The 18,483-nt window shown below is 38.0% G+C and overlaps 1 protein-coding gene across 4 annotated transcripts in view; it reads left to right on the top strand.

The window, feature by feature from the left end:
• Window positions 1-261: 261 nt before the first annotated feature.
• Window positions 262-18,483, top strand: part of USP34 (ubiquitin specific peptidase 34) — a 141,982-nt gene continuing 123,760 nt past the window's right edge. For 2 of the 4 annotated variants that reach the window (XM_026064130.1, XM_026064129.1), the window contains exons 1-3: window positions 262-313; window positions 11,999-12,086; window positions 16,570-16,990. In XM_026064130.1, the coding sequence (XP_025919915.1) occupies window positions 280-313; window positions 11,999-12,086; window positions 16,570-16,990 (543 nt within the window). In that variant the 5' untranslated portion in view covers window positions 262-279. Of the gene's footprint in view, window positions 314-11,998; window positions 12,087-16,569; window positions 16,991-17,200; window positions 17,306-18,483 lie in introns of those variants that run through there. The other 2 variants (XM_026064132.1, XM_026064131.1) reach the window with 2 other exon arrangements.

The following is an 18,483-nucleotide window of genomic DNA, read 5'->3' as shown; positions in this document are numbered from 1 at the left end:
ATTATTTCCCACGCAAGAATAGGAATTGAGTGGCAAAGGTTTTTTTGCCTCTTACCTTAACAGATTCAAGAAGTCTCCAATTCATTGCACAGTTTTATTAATTTACTTCCACTTAAGAGTTTTTAATCCATGTAATTATATACAGAAACAGGGAAAAGTTTAGGATGAAAACCGAAGCGAGGCAGCACATCGTGATCTTAAATATGTTAGCCAAGAGGCCATCAAACAACTATACTGTACTTACCAATGGTGTATGCGGATTCCTTAAGAGCTGAAAACATGCTCCTTCCATACCTGCTGTGCTCACGAGCTGGTGAGGATGATTTCATACTGTTGCTTTCTGCCAGACTCATGAAGAATAACTGAAGCACTGGAGCTTTCTGCAAGCTTTGGAAAAGTTTTTTGTTTGGTTGGGTTTTTTCTCCCAGAAAGATGGAAGCTTATTGCTTTTAATTTCGCATTTTGTGTGAAACCCAGTGCCTTCAAAACTGGAAGTATTTGCCTACTTACAAGAGCAGACTTCCCACTTTTTGGTTGTGAGTAGATTTTTCTTGAGAAGATAGTCTGTTAGCCAATTAATTATATAAATAATGTAGAAGTCACATGATACTAGTGTGTTTGTTTTATCCTGTGTTGTGCAATATTCATTGTCTTTATTATCTTTTTACTGTGCGTTTCTTAATCTGTTTTTGAGAATTTGATATATTTTTTAGTGAGCTTAATTCCATTTCCAGGAAACGGTCAGTTGCCCACTTGTTAATCTGCGACACGTGCTATTAAATTCCTTCTAATTTAAATTGCAATACAAAGCCTTTTATGTTTACAACTAGTGAAAGTATTTTTTAAGTGGAGAGGTGAACTGAAATGCTGGTATCTTTCAGAGTTGTCTTCGGCTGTCTGTCCCTGCTTTTTGCAAACCTAGTGATGAGTTTTCATTCTATACTCTGTGGGCCTCAACAGAACAGACAGTGCTTTCACTTCTAAACTTTCTGCTTGGAGAAGCTCTGAGCAGTGATAGAAACGGGCAATGGCATATTTGCAAGGGAGAATGACTCCAGAGAAGCAGTACAGGGGCCAGAATAACAAAATCTAATCAGGAATTTGGGAAATCATCTGTTCATAAACGGCTTACATTATACATTTTGTGCCACTCTTTTCACAGTCGCCTGGTGTCATGGTCAGAAATGATATAGTGAAATTGCAGCGTAGCCTAGTGGTTTTCCTATGAAGCAAGTATAGGATAGCACTGGGGACTGTGAGCTCACTTCCTCGCCTGTATTTGCTCGTCCAAAATATGGATTGAGGGTGGACTTGAGATAATTTTTAGTCATTTGTTGTATCCCCAGCTTCAGGAAGCAATGGAGTTTCAGAAGAAATTCCACAGTGAGAAAAAGCTCAATAAGAGCAAGTTCTTCTGCTTAGGTGAGGGATGGCTGGTTTTGGTCTGTCTACCCTCCCCCCCCCCCCCCCCCCCCCCAATGTTCTTTGCTACATTGACCAGTCTCTGACGTCTTTCACAGTTAGGAATACATTGTGGCTACTTTACTTATGGTTGAATTAGTATTTTTATTGCCTGAACTACTTTTTTTTCTTAATGTTCTTTGATGAAATGAAACTTTTACCACAAAGTATTTATCATAAGTCTCAGTGTTTTATCTTCTGAAGTAATATTTAAGCAGATACAAGCTGATCAAGCTGATCAGAAGAGTTTGATTTTCATCACTAATTGGAAGAAGGCTTAGTAGCAGTGTCAGTCTCAATCTTTCCAAACAGTTGACTTTGTAGCTTGTGTTCAGACATAGTTGCAGACTTTTAATTGTGTGCACTTGCTGATCCTTGACTCCTAAAATGTTCGTTTACATCATAATAACATCTGTAAATACGTTTTCTGACCGGGGAGGGAACACTTGCCATGAGACTTACTGCTGTGGAGTTGTGTGTTGACCATATACGTTGCCTTCATCTCTCTCATTTCTTTTGGTCTACTTGCTTTCAGGAAAAAATTATGTAATTAGGCACTAGCCAATAAATGACTGAAAACACCATGTATTTCAGTGAATTATTAAATACAGGATGTCTTAGCAAAAGTGACAGCAGAATTTGACAAGCATATGTTTGGAAGTTGAGGGAGAATCTTACTGCAACTTTGCTGTTTGCCTGTCCTTTCTCAGTATTTTATTCTCCTTTTAAAATGAGGGATGCTTGTGTCTGTTTTGATCAAAAATAATGTCTTGGAGTGCAAACATTCATCAAGCTCTTCTTTGGCTTTCAGGGGAACTGCCTGAAGCCCCATTTAGTATAATAACCTTTGGCCGGTTTATCTTTCTTATTTCCTTGTTTCAGGAGGCTCAAATATATTTTGTAAGAAATTTATCATATTTGCCCCTCTCAGATTTTGACTGTAAAAGGTAGGATACAGTCATTAGGCACTTCTGCTATAAATCTACTGGAAATCTGTTGCTTCCTCTTGACTGAGGTGGTTGCAATCACGGGCTCTGGCCTTTTGTTTCTGGTTATGTGAGGAGAAATTGTTGTTTTCTGTAACTGATTCATAGTATGCCAAGTAGTACATCTAAACTAATTTGCAAGGTTCTCTCTTGAAAATTGAGTGCTTCCTGAAGTAGTTATTTTAATTTTTGAATTTCTTGCTACTTGTAGTTAAGACTAATAGAAAACTTCTTTAGCTTTTGGAACCTTGTTGGTGCAATTAAATCTTTGTTCTACTTATAAAATAGTTAAACTTTAAGTTCTGTTTTCACTTTAAAATTATTATTTAGAAAAAGTTTAGTGATGGAATATTTAAAGAAAAATCACTCAAAACTAGAGTCATTCAAGTTGTGGTATATTATTTTCAAAGTTAATATGTTATTAGAAAGAAATAATGCAAATAAGTGCTCCATTTTAAATTGAAGGTAAGCAATTCTCTATCAGAGCGGTAATTTTGGCATTGATGGTGGCAGCCCTGGCTTTGGGGATTACCTTGGAGTAATTAGCGATATGCTAGGAATTCTGGCTTTATGTGGTCATTGTCCAGTCCTGAATTGATTCCTTAAGAAACTTAGAGTGGTCGCTGTCAAAATATTTATGACCAGTAGTCTGATTCTCCACACCTACCTAGTATAGGCTTCCGTACCTTTCGATAATGTCAAGCAGACTTGTTTCTATGGAAATACTTCTTAAACTGAGCTGGATATTGTATTGAAAGAAGAGATAAAACAATGTTGTATTAAAGGGCAAAAAGTAATCTTCCCAGAATTAGAACATCTTGTCTTGGAGTTAAAAACAATTTATAAAACTGAGTTAAAATAGGACTCTGGAATAGGGCCACATTTTTTATGCCAATGAATGGCACAGATGCATCAAAAGTCCTTTATTGCCTTTTTCTTTAGTAATGTTTAATTTTTTGCCTTTCCCTGGAAAGGGAGGGCTGCAATATCCTCAATGATGAAAATCCTAAGATAATACAAGCTTGAGGAATTACGGTGCAAAGATACCATAGCTTTCTGTTCTTTGGCACCTTGCATCTGACATGGCTAACATTGAACAAGAGCTAATAAGCCCTGGTGGACCCCGACTCACCCGTGCTGTACCACCAGACTGGTATTCCCCTCACTCCGGCTTCCATGGAAATTTAACAGCTGGTGCTCCCACTGCGTGGTGCTGGGCCGGTAAACCCTCTCAGAAGCTGGGGAGTTGAGAAGGGCAATGCTGACACACTTGGGGGGTCTTCTTGGGTCAGCAGAGCCAGAGCAACACGAGCTTTTGCCCCTCTTTGATTCCCTTTGCAGCCAGATCATCCACAAGCTGATCTTAGCTCAATTTCATATCAGCATTTGATCAAACAGCCGTACCCCTATGACATAGTATTAAACTGGTGCACACTCATTCTGCTTCTTAAATGTTTGTGAATTATTTTTTTGCTTATGGTAGCTTTGTACTCTTTGTCCATGCCACTGTAACTGTGTGCTGGATGTGATATTGCTTGTTCTCCCACCATTGGCATAACCCAGCATGAATTGTGCATTTCATGCTCTTACCTAGTCCAGATCAAATTTGCATTGCTCGATGGTACTGCTTTGATTCAGTATTGGTGAATTTTGACCTGTGGCTACAGATGTGCTTGCATGATGCTCCCGATTCTGGACGTACAGTGCTGAAACAGCGGGGCTAACGCTGTATGGGGCCAGTGGGAGTTCAGACAGCGTAGTAGCTTAGGCTTTGCTCTGTGTGCAAGTGGCAGTGCTGCTTCTGGACCCGAATTGAGCAGTGAAGCAGCACAGTTGTGTTTGTGGTGGTGTGTCTAAGACGGTAAGAGGTTATCTAGATGCTGGTTCATCCAGATAACTTCTGGGCAGAACCAGCCCCAGTGTCCTACCAGTTGTGAAATTGTTAATATGAAACCTGGGTAAGTTATCCACTGATAATCAATGTTTGACTGCATTTAAAAAATTTTCATGCAGAACTGTTCTTCTTGAAAGTAGTTGCTGAGGCATATTCTCTTCATGAAGGTGAGAGTCATAAGATGCTCTTAGTAAAGATAACTGTTGGCTTAAGTAGAAGGCAGTGGCCATGCTAAACACAGCATTTTGACCAAGAGCAATTGTGACTTAGCACACTGGAAACTTTGGGATGGCATCAATTTTGAAAGATGAGAATTCTTAAATTGCATACAGCTTTTCAGAGTCGACTTCTGCTGTTTTGCTCCATGCTACCTTAATTTATTATAGTAGAAGAAAGCTGCTTGCTGGAGAAGATGAGGGAGATGGGATGGGGAAAAATGTATAGTAAATGAACAGAATGAGATTCAAAGAGAAAACCTGCATGGTGGTTGCATGGAAAAAGGGAGATGCAGAAGATGGAAATTAGCTAAGATCAGCTAATAGATTTGCCTATTCTGGTGCAGTTGTAGCTTGGAAGTGCTGTTTGTCTGATGAACACACCATGGCTCCTGCTATTGCAATGTATCTACACTATACTTTGAAATACTGAATTAAAATAAAACTGTTCAGTCCCCTCTGCTTTTGTGCTGGCTATGAGGAATTATGCAAATGCTGAATAACCAGCCGATGGCTGCTTTTTGGGATGGTTAGGGAACCAGTTATAACTGTTTTTTCCTTACTCTTTTGAGTAGCTTCTGTATTTTTATTCATAAGAAGCCAGTATCCTTTAGACTTGCAGACCTTTGACAGATTTGGTTGAGGTTGCTTTTATGGTCAAAAGTTTATGCTAAGTGTCTGATAGAGGGCAGTCGCTTGATCACAGTTGGGGTTTTTTTCCCTAAGGAAATGAGTCTTGAAAAGTTTGCTATTTCCTATCTTTAAGCTATTATGTTGTCCCAGTAATATTTGCTTTGTAATCTGTGTGTGCTTTGTGTGTAATTACAAGTTTGTGAGAAAGAAGGAAAACAAATTTACCAAGTTGGAGTTAAGCATCAAAATTTTACCTTAAATGAGTGATACCTACTTTGTTGGTACGTTGGAGTTGTTTCTGTCGTATAGTTGTTTCTCTCATTTATAATGATGAGAACTTTAGAGTTAGGGTTAGATTTAAAAGGAATTTGGGTATGTTATGGGATGAAAATGGAGATAGTTAACCTTAACGCTATGTTGTAATGGTGTGGTGGGGGTGGGCATTGTCAACTCAGTATTTAAAGATAAGTTTAATTTATCATCTCAAACTCAGAAATGCCATAACCATATGATTACAGAATTTTGTAACTCCAGTAGTTTGGGTGACACATCTGATACTAACCTGATGCTCGAACAGTTTTTCTAATACTGAGGAAAGTGAGTCACTTGTATTCAGTACATTCTACATAGTGTTTTAGCACATTTTTAAATGTGTATCCAGTCAATATTCTGGAATATTTTTATTTTATAGAGACTGGGGAGTGGAAAGAAGACTGTTTTCCTCTTATAGAAAAGTTACAGGGAAGGTTGGGCAGTTAAACCCAAACTACTGACATTGAAGTTCAATTGGCACTGTCCTTTTAGATACTTTTTTAAAGATAGCTTTGTAAAGGTCTGAAAGAGCTCTGGTGGATATGTCTAAAGCAGTTGCAAATTATCTTTAGTAAAAAGAGGAGGAGTTTTAATGGATGGAAGTAAAAAGGGAATGGGAGAAGGTAAGCTCTGTGCCTATCATCTTTTTTTTTTGTTATTGATCACAAAAAAACCTGTACAGAAAATATCTCAGTGTATATATGTCTATAAAAATGTCTGTTGAATGAAGGCTCATCTGATTCTCCGAACACCTGTATTTATACACAAAGTTTGTCTGTAGTTCTTCTAAAATTGGTGGTATTTTCCCTAATGCTATTTCATTTAGTGCATGACCCTTGATTTCCTCTGTTTAGTCTGTGTGAGAAAATAATTTCTGAGAATAACATTCATTTTGAAAGTGTCTGTTCTTTTCTGTGAAGCAGTTGGTATTAGGTGAGGTGGGGGGAGGGAGGGAGCAAAATCTGTATGTGACCTTAGTCATTACATTTTTGAATATGTAGAAATCACACTTTTACATATTAACATAAGTAGTTTTCTATTGTTTACATTTTTTACTAATTGATTTTTCGGAAAGTAGAGAACATACTTTTTAAAATGACTATTTTTACTTGCCATTTGATTGTACTTAGTGTGATAAGTGACCTTTGGATATAAGATATTCCTCATAAGTCTAGCATGATAGTTGTCCTTGAGGTCTAATTACAGTCTGTTCCTCTAGCTCTGAAGTTCTTGCTAAAAATGCACTTAGGATCTGAGCTTCATTTGCTCACAGTTTAAATTATATTGTCCCTTTCTTTGCAGTTGCTGTATGATTTTCTCATCTTTTGTCATTCTCTAGTTTTAGTAGCTTTATTAATAATCTTTTTCTTAGCTTGGGAGATCGTGTTGTTTCTAGTACAATATTACACGCTTAGTCTTCCACAAAAGGGTGATTAGCTGGGTGTATATCATTCAGTTTTTCATTTCAGGCGGGCCAAGTAAAAGGGGGAATGGCAGTGAGGTAATCCACTTTTTTTTCTGATATGTTTTAAATTTTTTCTTTGACCCTTACGTGTTTTGGCCTCTTGTCAGCTACTTTAATAAACCATTACATTTTAAGTATGTTTGACTGTAAAAAGAAATGTCTGAAAATATATGCACTAGAAGATGGTAAAAGAGATCAAGCAATTAATAATTATTTTGGGTCAGTTAGGCAGCTTGGATCATTCTTACATGGTGTTATGATGACAAAAGAGACATCTCAACCAACTTGCTATAAAGAGTCAGTGAAATGAGACATTGCAAGGGTGTAAAAAGACCTTATTTCCTACATTATATTTGTAGAAAATACTTAGCTGGAATTTGCCTGCTAGTCTGTCGTCTTTCTGCTGGTTAGTTTTGCCTCAAATGGATCTGGCCTTCAGAGCTTCGGTTTTGCTGTACTCTGGTAGGGGCAGGGTCTTCAGTTTCTTTGCTTGTAGGTGAGTAGCATTAGGGTGATGTTACACCAGCGGGGGTGAGCCAAGCTTATGTTTTCCATCACTGCAAAGGTGATTTCTTCTCTCAGCTTCACACTTCTCCCACTTTCCTTCCCAACCCCTCCTGATTTACAGAGCTGCCACTGAATATTCAGTGGCTTGCAAAGCCAGCAAAAAAAAAAAAGTGGGTAGTTTACTGCAAGACTGGTAATTTGAATCAGCTCGGGTGCCTGGTCTGCCTCTCTGGGTTCCTGCAGGAGTGCTAATGACTGTTGGGAGTGGTTGCAATGCACAGCTACCGATGGGACGGCTGCTGCTGCTAGTAGTGTGGACTTGGCCTGAGTGAGGTTGACCATGAAATTGTACCTAGAACAGGGACAAGGCATTTGGGGGAGAAAGTAAGAGAGAGAAGGAAGGAGTGGAGGGTGAGAAGAAAGGTCTATGAGGCTTTAACTGGGAAGAAAAAATGGCTAGAGCAATTCAAAGGAGGAGAAAAAAGTTGTGCAGAAAGAGAGCTCAAGAGTAAATTGAGGAAGGCATCTCTGACGTGACTAGCTTGGGAGTGCTTGGAGGAAGAAGCAGCTGCTGGGAGCTTTTGGGGAAGTGCTGAGCATTGGGTTGGAGTACCACTAGTGGAAGAGGTACTGTGTGGTCATGGAATGACTGGTTGTAAAGCTCCAGGGCACATGTTGTCTATTCTTATTGAATTCTGGATTTTTACCAGAGACGGCATTGTGTGTGCAGAGTCAGCCCTGTATTCTCAAGGAGACACTGCAAGTCTTCAGTTCAATAGCAGTGGAGGATCATTATGTTCTGATGCCACCTTTTCAAGTGGAGGACTCATGAGGCCTGTGTTTTCTAAAATTCTGGCATTCCAGGCATGTTTACTCCAGGTTAAAACTGGCTGCAGGGGGCAGGTTTCCTGGTGTTTTGACCCTGAGCAGCAGGCTGTTTGGCCTGTCATGCAGCACATCCCACTGCTTGTTTCTTCCAGGCTTCAGAGTTTGGTTACTAAGCACAGGGAGATGATCAGAGCACGCGAGACGCCACTTTGACGTGCTCCTGCCACCCTCGGAGCACACAGGTGTGCCTTAGCGCATCCTGTGGGAATCACCGCCTTGGGTCTGAAACCAGAAAACCTGGAAAAATCTGTTCACCACCTTAACTTGCAAGAAGGGGGCCTGCTGTAGTAAAGCTTCTTGAAGAAGCTTGGCGTGGATGTTAATGCTGGGTTTGAAACACCAGAGGTGTGCAAGACTGGGAAGACAGCAGGCTAAGGAGGACCTGAGGAACGCAGAGGGCTTCAACATGGGAGAGAAAAAGGGATGTGCATTTGTAATGGATGGATCCGTTTTAACTACTGGCCCATACAGGGCAGAAGAAAACCAGTTTGAAAGGAGAGAGAGATGTCAGGGTTCAGAAGTAAATTCTAGGCAGCAAAGGAGTGGGAAATCCTGTAATCCCTACAGAACTGTGGCTAAAATCAACAAATACTCAGGAATGAAAATGAATGCAATTACTCCTATTTATTTTCTATGCATATTTTTTTCAACTGAAAAATATTTGAAAGGCTTCATAACTAATGATTGCTGTACTTCACGCTACATGTGTCCCTGAAGAGAGGTGCTGTAAATCAAGAGTATCCATAAAGTTGATGTTCAGGGTAAGCCAGGAACTCAGAAGCCTAAGATTTAGATACTGGTTGTGAAGACATGGAGCAGCTGAACTGAAAAATGCTATTTCTGCAAAGGAATAGAAGAGAGAGGTTCACTTAAGGTCCAGGAGAAGCCCTGCCAGATGTGTCACTTACCTCTTTGGCTCTAGCACAGACTTAGATTGGCTTAAACTGATGGGGAAACTGCAGCCCCAGTGTGGTTGCTCCTGTGTTGAGCTTTCTGAGTACTCTTAGGGAAAAGATCAAAAGTCTTTTAGGTACAAAAAAAGGGAACATGTGTATTCAGTCACTGTGTTAGTCATTACTAAATAAGACCAATTAAAGTTGGTCTGCGTGTGAAATACAAAATGTATAAACAGGGAAATAACAAGTTTCTCCAACTAGCACATACAGCTTTCTGTTTTGTTACGCAGGGGCATAAACTTCAGTGTTTCCTTAACTTCTAGACTCTGTGTGCTTTACGTGGCAATCATAGCTGCTACTTTGGGGGACCAGTTTACTTAACTTCCAGTGCCTTTTTCTTGATCTCGTGGAGGGAAATTTGAGAGTCTTTCAAGACATTGCAGTGAATAAGACTGCTCTGGAAATCAGGAGTTACTGCCGTGCTTTTCAGAATGTGTGTTTTTAAGTGGGGAGATGTGGGGAAGAGGCAAATTTTATAAATTTAGCAATGCGTTTGCAAGATCATCCAAGTTAGAATTAGGCTCACCGGTACTAAGTTATGGTCAACAAGTTTTTGTGTCAGGTTTGAAAGAATTCATCTTGATGCAACAAAGCTCATAAAACTGAGAAAACTTTGTAAGGGTATTATGAATGTTTTATGCTGTGCAGGTTTTTTAGATACAGTATATATAGGCAAGGATCTGTCTTCTGTGGCAAACTGAACCAAATTGTTTGCCATAGTTGGGTTTCTTCAGCACTGTGCTGCTGCCTTGAGAGGCAAGTGTTGTGCTAATTTGTCTTGCTTATAATAGAAAGCAGTTTCAAGTGATACCCATCTTTTAGTCTACTTGTCTGGTTGTACTTTGTCCGGGAGCGCTGGGGTTCTTCAAGCCCTACTAGGAGTGGGACAGAAAAGTGATGTCTAAAGTTTGATAGTATCCTTTTGAGAGACTGCTTTGTGTGTGTGTGTGTGTTTTATATATGTGTGTGCATATATATATATATATATATGTATGTATGTGTGTGTGCCTATGTAACATCCATATTTCAAAAACGACATCAGTATTTGTTTTGTGTGGTTATTCCCTGGAGTGGTGTTTCCCTCAACTTTACTTTCTGGTCTGTGCCGGCAGAATTCTGTTAGCTTCGGTATTTTGGAAACCCCTATTGATGGATCACATAGGGCCTTGTAGGGCTGCTGTTAGAAAAGAGATTGAGGTAGGGCTCCTGAAAAGCTCGCTTCTTCTAGGGGAACCTCTCATACAAAGCTTGCTTCTGAAGCAGCTGTGTAACCATGTAACATTTGAAATTTTCTGTGAAATCTGGGAGTGAATATTTGAGTTAGTTTTATGTTATGAAAGAAAGAGTCAACATTAAAAAAAAAAAAAGCCTTATGTTCTCCATTTATATCACAATTAGTTGTAGAACTCTACAGAAATTTAGGACAAGGAGGAAATGAGAGTTGTGCATTGACAGTTGGAGAAAGAAATGTGACCAATGGGCAAAATCTAATGTCCTAATATATACACTGATGTGTAAATGTAGATGTGAACTGCTACTGATGTTTGACTTATTAGAGTTTGTTTTTGTGTGGTGTTTTGATGAAAGTGGGACTTCCAGTAATACCTCATTGAAATATTTGGGTTTTGAATTCACTCTAAAGCTGTTTGGATTTCTGGTTCTGATAAATGTGGTAAATGCTTATTGTTACTACCAACTGGTGATTTGTTAGTACTAAATACCAGTAGACACACATCTATACTTGAAAGTAATAATTGGGGACTTAAAAGTCTGAAATAACTTTACACATACGCTACATGTATGGCATCTGTTCTTACCCTGATAAATTTTTTTCAGTGTTCATCTGGTTAGAAAAAGCAAGTTGAGGTCTCATGGTCATCTCAAAATTCAGACTCTTTAAAAAAAATAAATAAGAAAAAAAAAAGCTGGCTGAGGAATAAAATTGCTGAAGGTTCATATACAAAAGTGCGCACCGATCAGTAGTTCCCAGTGAAGCTTATGAGGAGACTTCATGCTCAAGTGTCCTGTAAATTTAGCTATTTAGATTCTTTTATAGATTTAAAAGCTTTTTTTTCGTGCATCTATTTTTGAAACACTTTCCTGTACCTTGCAGCTACCTAATAAGGAATGAGCTGTTTTTAATCACAGAAGTTTATTTATAAGGAACAGGAAAATATTGTTTCCACAATATAGCCTTTAGCCTTGTCCAATTAAAACGATAGTCTCCAGAAACATCTTGTGTGATTTATAAAAGTTTTATTCTGTATGCTTGAAGAGCTTGATGTTGACCAGTTTGAGTATGCGATAGTGGATTATAAGAAGAGGCTGTTCTGAATTGCTGATTTTCACAGCAGAATCCAAGATGTTTTTATTTTAAATTTAGTCGCGTACAAGCCTTGTCTCTGTTTAATGACAGCAAAAAATACGTAGAGTTTTGGTTGAAGACTTCAGTTTCCAATATGAAAAGATCGTTTATTAGGGTGTTATGCATTTTCATGCTGAAAAACCTTTACCATAAAGTTACTATAACTTGACTGCCAATGTTTTTATTATTACAAAGTGAATTTTTTTTATTTTTCATGCTATGCTTTTCTTTCTACCCAAATAGCAAAGACAAATTTTATTAAAAATACAACAGTTGCACACTATTTTGCTGCTAATATGTTTTTATTTTTCCTCAGTATCTGACATTGAAGGTGGCGATGGATTGCAGCTCAGAAAAGAACATGCGCTCAAGATATTTGCTTACATCAATTCCTGGACACAAAGGTATTTTTATAAAGAGTTTGACTGATATTGGATCTCGACAATAGGCTGCACTTCTTAAAAAATACAGTAGAGTGAATTAAAATGGGCAAATTATTGCTGTGTAGCTAAGTGATGTTTGGAAGGTAAAGGACACTTTATCACTTATAAATACAAATGTTATGTTATGCAGCACATATGGGACAAAGCATGTTTTGAATGTGACTGCAATTCTAGGTGCTGTAGAAATAAAATGTGTAGTAGTAAATGGCTAAATTGCAATGGCAAATAATGTATGCTGCTGTTTTAACATGAGATTTTCTGGCTGCTTTGTGAGGGAGTGGGGGAAAGGAGAATTAAACAAACCGGAGTGTTAAAATTTTCTCAGTGTCCTAATACTGTGGCTCAAGATGAGGAACAATTGTAGCCCATGGCTATTAACCGGATAAAGAAAATTCTTGACACATGGTTGTCTTAAGAATAAAATAGATTATTCCTTTAACAGACCTATTATTTAGATTACTAGTGTTACTCTTTTATTTTGAAAAGGAGTTATTTTAGCTATTCTGCTTTCCTCACCAATATGGCTCTTTCCATTTGTTGGTATCTAGCAGCAGCAGTGCAAGGAATTTTATGGATATTAGTTTTTAGAAATAATCTACAGTAAGGACATTTGGAATTCAGGGCTCAACAGTGGTTGCAGAACCAAAGTGAAGCCTAAGAAATATTAGGAAAAGCAAAGAGAACAAATTGAAAAACATAATGTCCTATATAAATCCAGGTTATATCCACATTTTGTATACTTTTTACAATTCAGGTCCCCTCATTTAGAAGTGATACAGTAGAGCTGGAAAAGGCTTAAAGTGCAGAAAGAGCAAATAAAGATCTGGAATGGCTTCTTTATGAGAAAAAACGAAGTAGACTTTTCATCTTAAAAACAATGGAGGGGGAAATATGTTAGGGATCTGCAAGATCATCAGCTTCATTCAGTAAATATTTAAGGAATTATTTGCTGTCCTTTCCAATACAAGAATTAGGAAGAATCAGATGAATGTAGCAGGTGGCATGATGTGTAGTTGAGCTATAGAACTCCTTTGCCGTGGGCCACTGTGGGTGCTGAAAGTGGATCTGTGGGTCCAAGAAACAGTTGGAGATGTTTTTAGAAGAAAAGTCCATTGAGAGCTGCTACAAATTATTCCTTCTAACTCTCGGTAATTAAGGAAGTGTCTCTACCTGCTTACCCTGATTTGTGTTCTTCCCTAGGCGTTCCTTGTTTGCCACTATGGGAGAAAGTGTGTGCGTGTGTTTTTCCCAGGATATCATTGGCTCTGTTGTGACTGAGAACAAAAGAGTTGTCCTAAGTGGAGTCAAAGCAGTTGCATCCCTGGTAGCTTAATTGCTGGTAGCTACTTCTGGTGTTTTGCCTCCAAATGAAAACTGGGCATGCCATGTTTTAGGTACCTGTGGTAGCAGACTCCTCCTCTTCCTCATTACATTCTGCCCAAAGAAGGTTGTTTTAGTCATAATCTTCTGCAATACTCTTTTTGACATGGAAGAAATTTTAAATCAAGATCACCAGCAACAGAAACCAGAATCCTGTCATTCCTTGACAGATCAAGTTTGTCTGAGAACAGTTGCAACCTAGTCTTTTTCCAGGATCACCATCTGTTCAGAGATTTGTCTTGTTCAGGGCATTATAAATGCAACCTAAAGAAAAAAATAAATATTGGATAATATTTAACTGTTCCTTTTCTTCAGGTTTCTTTTTACCTTCCTTACATAGGGCTTCATATTACCAGAGAGTGTGGAAAACATTCCTTAACCTAGTCAAAGTGGAAGTTAGAGAAGATGCCCCAGGAAGGAGTTTTACTTTAAATGTTTCATGTCCCTTTTCTGCTCTTCCAGATGGGCTTTAGAGGATTTTGTGTGTTGCTTTGTGTTTTGAGGCCTTCCTTAAGAATTCCTTTCTATAGCCTAAATCTCTGCCTTCAGAAGATCATCTGGCAGCTCAGCCTGAAGGACACTTTGCTTCCATCTCCATGTAGTGTTTCCTTTTCAGTTTCCTTCTGGGAATTCTGGTATCTTCAAAGAAGTCGTATTTGTAGCACGTTCATTTTTTTTCATAGATTGTATTTTAAATTTTGGTGGAGCTCTTCTTCCTGTAGACGCGTTCAGGTGTATGAAAATTTATATAGAAGCTTTGCAAATACTTCCATCTTGAATAATGTACCTTTGCCCAGTGGCAAATTCTTCAGTATTCATTAGCGTTCAAATACAGATATGTGAAAAGTGTTCAGCAGGCTTTAGCTTTTCATGAGTATCGAGAATAATTTGCTACAGCCAGGAGGGGTGGTAATTTGTAAGCACAAATAAAGGCCCTATTGTACATAGTCTTCCCCAAGGATAAGTACTTAAGGATATACCTGTTATTTTTGCCTACAATTTGTTGTTTCATTTGTTAACGTGAAAATACATTTACTGGTAAATCACAAGAATCTGTTTTCAGACAGGTGAAGTCATACTCCACATAGGGGATATTAAAACAATTTTTCCTGCTGTATAGATGGAAGAAAAGGTTTTAGGTGCTTCCATCACTGTATCTGTCCTGCAATTAGGGAATACTGAGTATTATCTTCAGAGCTTTTTCAGTCGATTAGACTATGTATTCAGGATGTATATATTTTAAATGCTGTAGCGCGAGGGTATAAGTTTGCATTCTGTCAAAAAAGGCAGCACCCTTTACCTGCTGTAGACTTTTTGTTATTTAAAATCTGTAGTTCTGAGTTCTGTCTGTCTTTCTTACAAATTATTATTTATTAAGCCCAGTTTCTAGCTTAAATGCTGTTTTGTGGAGGAGTTTTGTAATTACCTCTTACTGATGACTTCTTGCCCTATCTTCTGCCTGCTGATTTCTTTCAGAAATGGGTATGTTTATTTTTATATTACTGTAGTACCTGAGATCCCTAGTCATGGACTAGAGTCCATTGTGCTCCGTGCTGTACAGATGCAACGGGAAAAAGGTCTCTACTGCAAGATGCTACCAGTTTAAATACAAATATGGAAGAAACAGGTACATGCAGACACCTGGATGAAATACAAAGAGAAATCAGTCCACTGTCATGTCATACAGTAGTGAATTCAGTAAAGGATATTCACTTGAAGTGGAAGTTCTTTGAGATGGATTTCTGTATGTTTATTTTTTTCCCTGGGAGTCTTGACTGATACTTGATACAGAGGAGGCCGATGCAAGTAAAGCCAGTTTTATTTTAGGCTCTTGCCCGAAATTTTGAGAACAGTGAAAACAGAATGGAAGAGCGCTTAAGTGGGTGTACTGAGTTTGCAGCTCCAACTTCAGTTACTTTGCTTAGTAGAATTTGAGTGAGAAAGGGCTGAGTCCATCTCAAAGATTCTGTTACAAGCATGTAACCTTTAATTTTACTGTTCATTGAAGCCCCCTTGTAAATTGATTACTTTCTTCTGTAGATCCTCCAGGATTTAGATCCTTCTAGGGGAATATCCTTCAAATTTTGTTCAGAGTGAGGAAATTGCCTTGTTTGTATGGAAGAAGCAAATGTTCCCAGATAATAGGGTCTAGGGTGTCTACCTTGGGCGTTTATGCACAGCGAATATCTTTGGCATGTCCATCTATCCTTGCCCATAACTAGAGCTATAACGCAGTTTTCTAACTTGATAAGTGGATTGAATTTTTTAGTTATGTCCTTGTCTTGCTAGAGGAATGGTGTATAGCTCTCCCCTTGTTCTTTTCAGTTACAATACATGGGTAGCTATTCGGGGGAATATTCTCTGAATCTACAAAGTGAAAGTAATGAAGACACTATTGATACTGCTTTTTCCCATACAGGCACAGGGTACTAGTGTACATCAAGTTTCTCTCTAAATGCAGATAAAGCAAGTGATCAGTTCTTAAACACAATTAAAAATAAAATCGTTTTGTAGCCCCGTTGATTTAAAAAAATGATGATTATTTCCTACGCAGCTGACAAGCATGTCAGGTGGTTTATTGTGGTGCTATTGCTAAAGAGAAACAGATGAGGAAAGGGATTCCGGAGCATACCCAGGAACACTGCTGCTCCAGTAGCACCGTGACTTTGCCCCTAAGATGCCAGGCTCACCCTTTTGTGTATTTTAGTCACAGTGGCAGCTGCTGAACGATAACAGGGACCTCACAGTTTTCGGTGAGCATTTGGAAATAATGGGATGTTCATAGAGTTTAAGGAAGTCTTTGTGACTCTAATTAGCTGTTGGGTAGAGTCTGTTTCATTTGGATTTCCTTGCCTTTATGAGTCTGTCACATATTTTGTTGTTGAAAATGTTTTAACCTGAAACTTCCTTTTGGTCAGCTGCTTTAATATTCAAATTTGTCCTTTCTTTCCCCTTGTTAGCTCAATATTGAGCCAGTCTTCGTGAGATTATCGTTCTAGCTATTCTGACTTTAGCTACTTCAGGAATTTTTGTTTTGATTTTTATTTTTTCTGTTTTCTTACAGACAATGTCTGTGCTGTTTCAAGGAGTATAAGCATTTGGAGATCTTTAACCAAGTAGTATGTGCGCTTATTAACTTAGTGATTGCCCAAGTTCAAGCTCTGCGGGACCAGCTCTGTAAACATTGCACTATTAATATAGATTCAACATGGCAAGATCAGAATAATCAAGCTGATGAGCCCCTGAATGTAGAAAGAGAGTCTCACAAAGAAGAAAATGGAGAACGGCAAAAATCTATAGAGAAAAAATTAGATTCTGCAAGAACTTGTATCCTGACAGAGGAGGAGTCTGCAAAGAACACTGATGCTTTTAGTTTATGGAGCACTGATGAGAAGGAAAAACTGTTGCTGTGTGTGGCAAAAATCTTTCAGATTCAGTTTCCACTGTACACTGCTTATAAGCATAATACTCATCCCACAATAGAGGTATATCTTCTCTTTATGTGTATATTTAATTATTTTGTGAAAGGTTATTTGTTTTTATTAATGAGTAGACTGTGTGTGTTTGGTGATAGTTGCTTTCAAACAGGATGGGCAAATTCAGCTCTCCTGTTGACTTCAATAGAACTTGTCAGAGATACTTTTTAAATGACACATACTCTTACACTTTCTTTAAAATATGCTTAATTGTTATAGGTAATATATTGATAAGTGTTGGATGGAACTGTACACTGAATTGTTGTACTGTTTAAATAACAGGAAGGCAAAAAGGGGACTATAGCGAAGCCTTTCTTCCAGAAGGTAACCCATTAATAGTTTACTAATTTCTTTTCGTTAAAATCAATGGTTCTAGAAGCAAAGATACATAAACTAAACTTTCTGCAAGACCAAACTTTCTTGTTAGAACAGCTTTTTAATTGAATGGAATAACTGAGCTCTACAAATGTAACTGTTTTGTGATGCTAATTTTCTCGCTGTGCTATTTGTTATTGCTACCATTCACATTTTCCATATTTTCTTCTGAGAAAACATCACTTTCAAAACTCCTGCAAATGTTTAATTCACAGTTTCAGAAATAAATACTGCAGTGTTAGCATTTTCTAGCTGAAACAATGTAGTTCTTGGAAAGGTTGGCTTTTCATTCAACTTGTGATAGTCCATTCATAAACAATTCTTGCACAACATTGTATGCAAAGAAAGAGATATATTTAGCTATAGGAAGAAAGATTCTACCCAACAAATGCCTGAGGAAGTCACTGAATGGAATATACTACAATTATCCCCAACAGTCTTTTTTATATATATTTATTAATTTTTAGGGTTTCAGAGTCCGTTCCAATTCTGAGTAGTTAAGCTTGCTTTTTAAACTTCAGTCCAAACTGAAAAGACACAAAGTCATATTCCATTTTTTATGTGTGCTAGTGTGATCACAAGATATAATTGATCCTTGATGAATAGATCCTGCTGTATCTGCCAGGAAATTTAGCTAACCTATTATATGGAAAGATGAGTGGCATAGGAGTTCTTTTGGTGGGCTAGATTTGCTCTCTTGTCTTCTGCCAAGACATGAGCATAAATTAACGTAGGCTGTTTTACAAATATATGTGTATAGATTTGTCAGGATTTGTGGATTTCAGGGAAAAATGAGGCAAAGTTAGAGTTTGTGGATTTCAGGTTACCCATCCTTCATTTTGGCCTGCCTAATTGCTTTTAAACTTTCACCATATGTAAATAAATCTGCAGTTCAGCCTGTGCAAGTCGAAACTGTAGAGGGTAGGTCTATCTCGTCAGTTAAAAAAAAATCAATGACTGCTTAAGTGATTTAGCTTTTGTGCTCTTGTGGGACATCTACTGAAACTAGCTTCACAGGAAGATGCTGTGAACAAATTTGGAACGCCTTTTATGTGTATGAAGACAACACTGGCTCCTTTTAAAGGACAATATAGTGAATTTTTTTTTCTTTTTTAAATTTAACTCTC

Source organism: Apteryx rowi, unplaced genomic scaffold, assembly GCF_003343035.1.
Source record: "Apteryx rowi isolate R43461 unplaced genomic scaffold, aptRow1 scaffold_21, whole genome shotgun sequence".
NCBI classification, from domain to species: domain Eukaryota; kingdom Metazoa; phylum Chordata; class Aves; order Apterygiformes; family Apterygidae; genus Apteryx; species Apteryx rowi.
The sequence above is the reverse complement of the archived record's forward strand: the minus strand, read 5'-3'. Positions and strand labels throughout refer to the sequence as shown.